At 48.8% G+C, this 4,558-nt stretch overlaps 1 protein-coding gene across 2 annotated transcripts in view; it reads left to right on the top strand.

Moving 5' to 3' along the window:
• Nucleotides 1-4,558, top strand: part of LOC134459689 (tubulin alpha-1A chain-like) — an 11,680-nt gene extending 7,122 nt beyond the window's left edge. For both annotated transcript variants that reach the window (XM_063212073.1, XM_063212072.1), the window contains exons 2-4: nucleotides 771-993; nucleotides 2,418-2,566; nucleotides 3,137-4,558. In XM_063212073.1, coding sequence (XP_063068143.1) covers nucleotides 771-993; nucleotides 2,418-2,566; nucleotides 3,137-4,120 — 1,356 coding nt within the window. In that variant the 3' untranslated portion in view covers nucleotides 4,121-4,558. The remainder of the gene's footprint in view (nucleotides 1-770; nucleotides 994-2,417; nucleotides 2,567-3,136) is intronic.

The raw sequence follows: 4,558 nt of genomic DNA, 5'->3' as shown, positions 1-4,558 counted from the left end.
CTTGGATGTAATCTAAACAGAGTTACTACGTTTTGTTTTCCAATGTTATTGTCCTAGTTGAATAAGTAAAGTATTTGAGCGGGTCACTGTGGGTCACTTACTCCTAATTTACTTAAATAATTTCATTAAATTTTGCTTCCTTGCTTAGTTGTTTAAAAAAACGTCCGTTTTCATGACTAAAGCAGTTACAATAGGAGTTAAAACCTCATGAGCCTGATGTAAAACCTCTTCATCGCTCTGATTTACCTTGCCCTTACATATCCTTTGCCCTGCTTTTGCCCTAATTTCAAAAACTTCCTCTCCTGCTTTTAACTTCTATTCCACCACCATCCCTGCATTACTTTCTCTCTTCCTCCATGCTCCCCCTTTCCCTCTCTTCCTCCCTGCTCCCCCTTTCCCTCTCTTCCTCCCTGCTCCCCCTTTCCCTCTCTTCCCCCTGTCCCACTTTTACTCTCACCACCTCCACTCTCTCTCTAACCATTCTCTCTTTCTCTCTCTCTCTTTCTCTCTCTCTCTCTCTCTCTCTCCATCTTTAAATACTCTCTGTCTCTCTCTCTCTTTCTTTAACCATTCTCTCTCTCTCTCTCTCTCTCTCTCTCTCTCTCTCTCTCTCTCTCTCTCTCTCTCTCTCTCTCTCTCTCTCTCTCTCTCTCTCTATCTATCTATCTTTTCCCTCTGTATTTCGATCTCTCCTAAGTGCTACCCACCCACCTGTCTCTCTCTCGGTGCTCTAATCTCTCCCGTGCTCCCCCCATCCCCTCCACCTGCAGCGTGAGTGCATCTCAGTCCATGTAGGCCAGGCAGGCGTCCAGATTGGCAATGCCTGCTGGGAGCTGTACTGCCTGGAGCACGGCATTCAGCCGGACGGCCAGATGCCCAGCGACAAGACCATCGGAGGAGGAGACGACTCCTTCAACACCTTCTTCAGCGAGACTGGAGCAGGCAAACACGTGCCCCGTGCTGTGTTTGTGGACCTGGAGCCCACTGTCATCGGTGAGCATCGTGTCACTCACTCAGTAGAGCCCTTAGGCAACCCATAACATTACCAGAGATTCTTTAAGTATAGAGATATGCCAATGTAATAGTTTTCTATGGGCACCTAACATGACCAGGTTCCGGTCTGCCTAAAGGGGCGTGTCATAATACTCCTAGCATTGAATAGAACAGTCCCTAGGTCTGCCTAAAAGGGGGATTTCCCCCCTTCCCCCTTGCAATTATAGAACCCTGAAACAATGGCCCAACGGAACCTCTCTCTCTCTCTACTCTCTCTGATATTACATTGCATTACATTTAACAGACACTTTTGACCAAAGTGACTTACAAGGATGACAGTCAGGCAAATACAGAATGAGGAGTCATAACAGTGGTAAACATTAACTTTGCGGGACCCAGTGAGAAAAAAACACAGAGTTGCCTTAGACACAGAGAGTTGCCTTAAAGATGGCCTCTCAACGTCATTTAATTAATATTGCCGTGTTCCCAATTGTTATTGAATGTGTTACGCGTTGGTCCTGTTTTAAAAAACGTTCTGGTTGCTTTGTTTCAAGACGTTTTTGCAAGCTGGCAAGGTGGCTTGTGGAGAAACAAGAGAGTGTTCCGTGTTTCTCGTGGAAATGCGTCTCTGATTGGCTCACTCCTCCTGCTCTCAAAGAAACGCGTCTCTGATTGGCTCAGTCCTCCAGTTCTTGGAGAGAATGTAATGGGAAACAGAGTCGCCACTTCCCCGGGTGGTACTGCACTATAGGGGCGCCAACGGAGGCGTGCAGGCTCCATTCAGGGCTGTGCTCTTTCGACAGCGACCCCTAGGCGAGCTGAAGGCACGGAGCAACAGGAGTGAGCAGGCTTTATGTATGAGGCTTTGTGCTGTGTGTGTACCTGAGAGTAGCAACCAGCTGATAGCTAAGCTAAGCAATGTTTCGGGCCACCAGACGTTGCTTGTTTTGAAAACAAGCAGAAAAAAATTACTCGACATGTTTTTAGATAAATGGGTCGATATAAACCTTTGTGGGCAACGCCTTCTTTCGACGTGACGAAACACAGAAAGGCTTTCGTGATTCGCTCGTTTCTCTGCATTATTTATGTAAATTGGGAAACACCGGGAAACACAGCCAGGAGAGTTGACGCACCGCTATGAGAGCCTTGCAAGTGAGTTTAACTTGGGGTGACCGTCCGATCTTCGAAAGGAGTGAGTAAAACTGAGTTTTATCGGAAGTTGGCCTTTAAATCAGAAACATAAAGCTGTTTACATGTGTTAGAGCTTCTGCAGCCATAGGCCTAAGCAAGCAAGTCAACAGATGAAAAAGGAGCAAATTTTCAGCCATCGCAAATGTACTTACAGTATGTGCAGACGTTATTTTGATTTGTTGATGTACAGCATCTGAGGTCTTAGCATTCCTTCTCCTCTTGCTCTCTCCCAGATGAGGTGCGCACAGGTACCTACCGCCAGCTGTTCCACCCCGAGCAGCTGATCACTGGCAAAGAGGACGCCGCCAACAATTACGCCCGCGGGCACTACACCATCGGCAAGGAGATCATCGACCTGGTGCTCGACAGGACCCGCAAACTGGTGAGAAACACTGGCTGGCAGGAGACACACATGGAGTGCATTCCAATATGCGACCTTGCGTCCTCCACTTGTGCTTGTGGCCTCACTTTTGCTGATGCCCCGCCTCCATGGAGAAAACAATTGAGTTTCCCCACTGTCAGCCTAGCCACAACAATTTTTGGGGGACTATTCTTCATTCACCATCCAGTTTGCAAATGAGCTTATGCAAGATAATGAAATATAGCCTAATGCTGTTGTCAGTGATGTCATCACGACGTATTACTTCCTGGTACGAGGCCACAAGCACAAGTGGAGAACGCAAGGTTGCATATTGGAACGGACCCAGAGACTAGGCAGCAGGGGAGCAGATACAAGTTCTGGGCCCCGTAAATGGTTGCAGACCTTTTATGAGACTTAGCAGTAGTATCAAAATATTAGCAGCTTTGAATGGCCCTATGTCCCAGGGGCCGGTTGCACAAAACACCTCAGGTTAAGAATTTACAGCTGTTCTAGCTCCATGGCAACACCAAACATGCATTCCATTCCACACATGTTGACCTTTTCCCATTTTCCCTCTGACCCCTCTTTCAGGCGGACCAGTGCACAGGCCTCCAGGGCTTCCTGATCTTCCACAGCTTCGGTGGAGGCACAGGCTCCGGCTTCACCTCCCTGCTCATGGAGCGTCTCTCAGTCGACTACGGCAAGAAGTCCAAGCTGGAGTTCGCCATTTACCCAGCTCCTCAGGTGTCCACTGCAGTGGTGGAGCCCTACAACTCCATCCTGACCACCCACACCACCCTGGAGCACTCCGACTGTGCCTTCATGGTTGACAACGAGGCCATCTACGACATTTGCAGACGTAACCTGGACATCGAGCGTCCCACCTACACCAACCTCAACAGGCTCATTGGCCAGATCGTGTCCTCCATCACCGCCTCCCTCAGGTTCGACGGTGCCCTGAATGTGGATCTGACGGAGTTCCAGACCAACTTGGTGCCCTACCCTCGTATCCACTTTCCCCTGGCTACATATTCCCCAGTCATCTCAGCTGAGAAGGCCTACCATGAACAACTATCTGTGGCAGAGATTACAAACGCCTGCTTCGAGCCAGCCAACCAGATGGTGAAGTGCGATCCTCGTCACGGCAAGTACATGGCTTGCTGCCTGCTCTACCGTGGTGATGTGGTGCCCAAAGATGTCAACTCCGCCATCGCAACCATCAAGACCAAGCGCACCATCCAGTTTGTGGACTGGTGTCCCACTGGCTTCAAAGTGGGCATCAACTACCAGCCCCCAACCGTGGTGCCCGGTGGTGACCTGGCCAAGGTGCAGAGGGCCGTGTGCATGCTGAGCAACACCACCGCCATCGCCGAGGCCTGGGCTCGCCTGGACCACAAGTTCGACCTGATGTACGCCAAGAGGGCATTCGTGCACTGGTACGTGGGAGAGGGCATGGAGGAGGGCGAGTTCTCAGAGGCCAGAGAAGACATGGCTGCCCTGGAGAAGGACTATGAGGAGGTGGGCACAGACAGCATCGGAGATGAAGGGGAGGGAGAGGAGGGCGAGGAGTATTAAAGTCTACTTTCCACATGATCCAGGTATAGAACATTTGAGACACTCGTGGTTACAATTGTTTTGGCCATAAGGGCCGAGATCAGCTGGCATTGTAGCCAAATAAAAAGGGAAAAAGTGAACCCTTGAGTGCCTCAGATTTTCTCTACCTGGAACAAGTTTGAGAGCCCCTACACTGATGTGCACCAAAGGAAAAAAAATCCAATGTCCTCTTTGTTTTTGATACTTTCTACATGAATTGAATGCACAATGGTGCAATGACATATTGAATTTCAATGATACAATGACAAAGTGGTGTATACGTCATTGAATGTTAGGCTCGTCCTTACTTTTAAGATCAAAAGTGTTGCGGAAACAGTGTATTTTTTACAAATATTTTATTTTTTCTGTGAAGCACTAATGAAATGGATTACAAGAGCTTGGGGTGCCCTTCAGTATTCA

Source organism: Engraulis encrasicolus, chromosome 12, assembly GCF_034702125.1.
Source record: "Engraulis encrasicolus isolate BLACKSEA-1 chromosome 12, IST_EnEncr_1.0, whole genome shotgun sequence".
Taxonomy (NCBI): domain Eukaryota; kingdom Metazoa; phylum Chordata; class Actinopteri; order Clupeiformes; family Engraulidae; genus Engraulis; species Engraulis encrasicolus.
The sequence above is the reverse complement of the archived record's forward strand: the minus strand, read 5'-3'. Positions and strand labels throughout refer to the sequence as shown.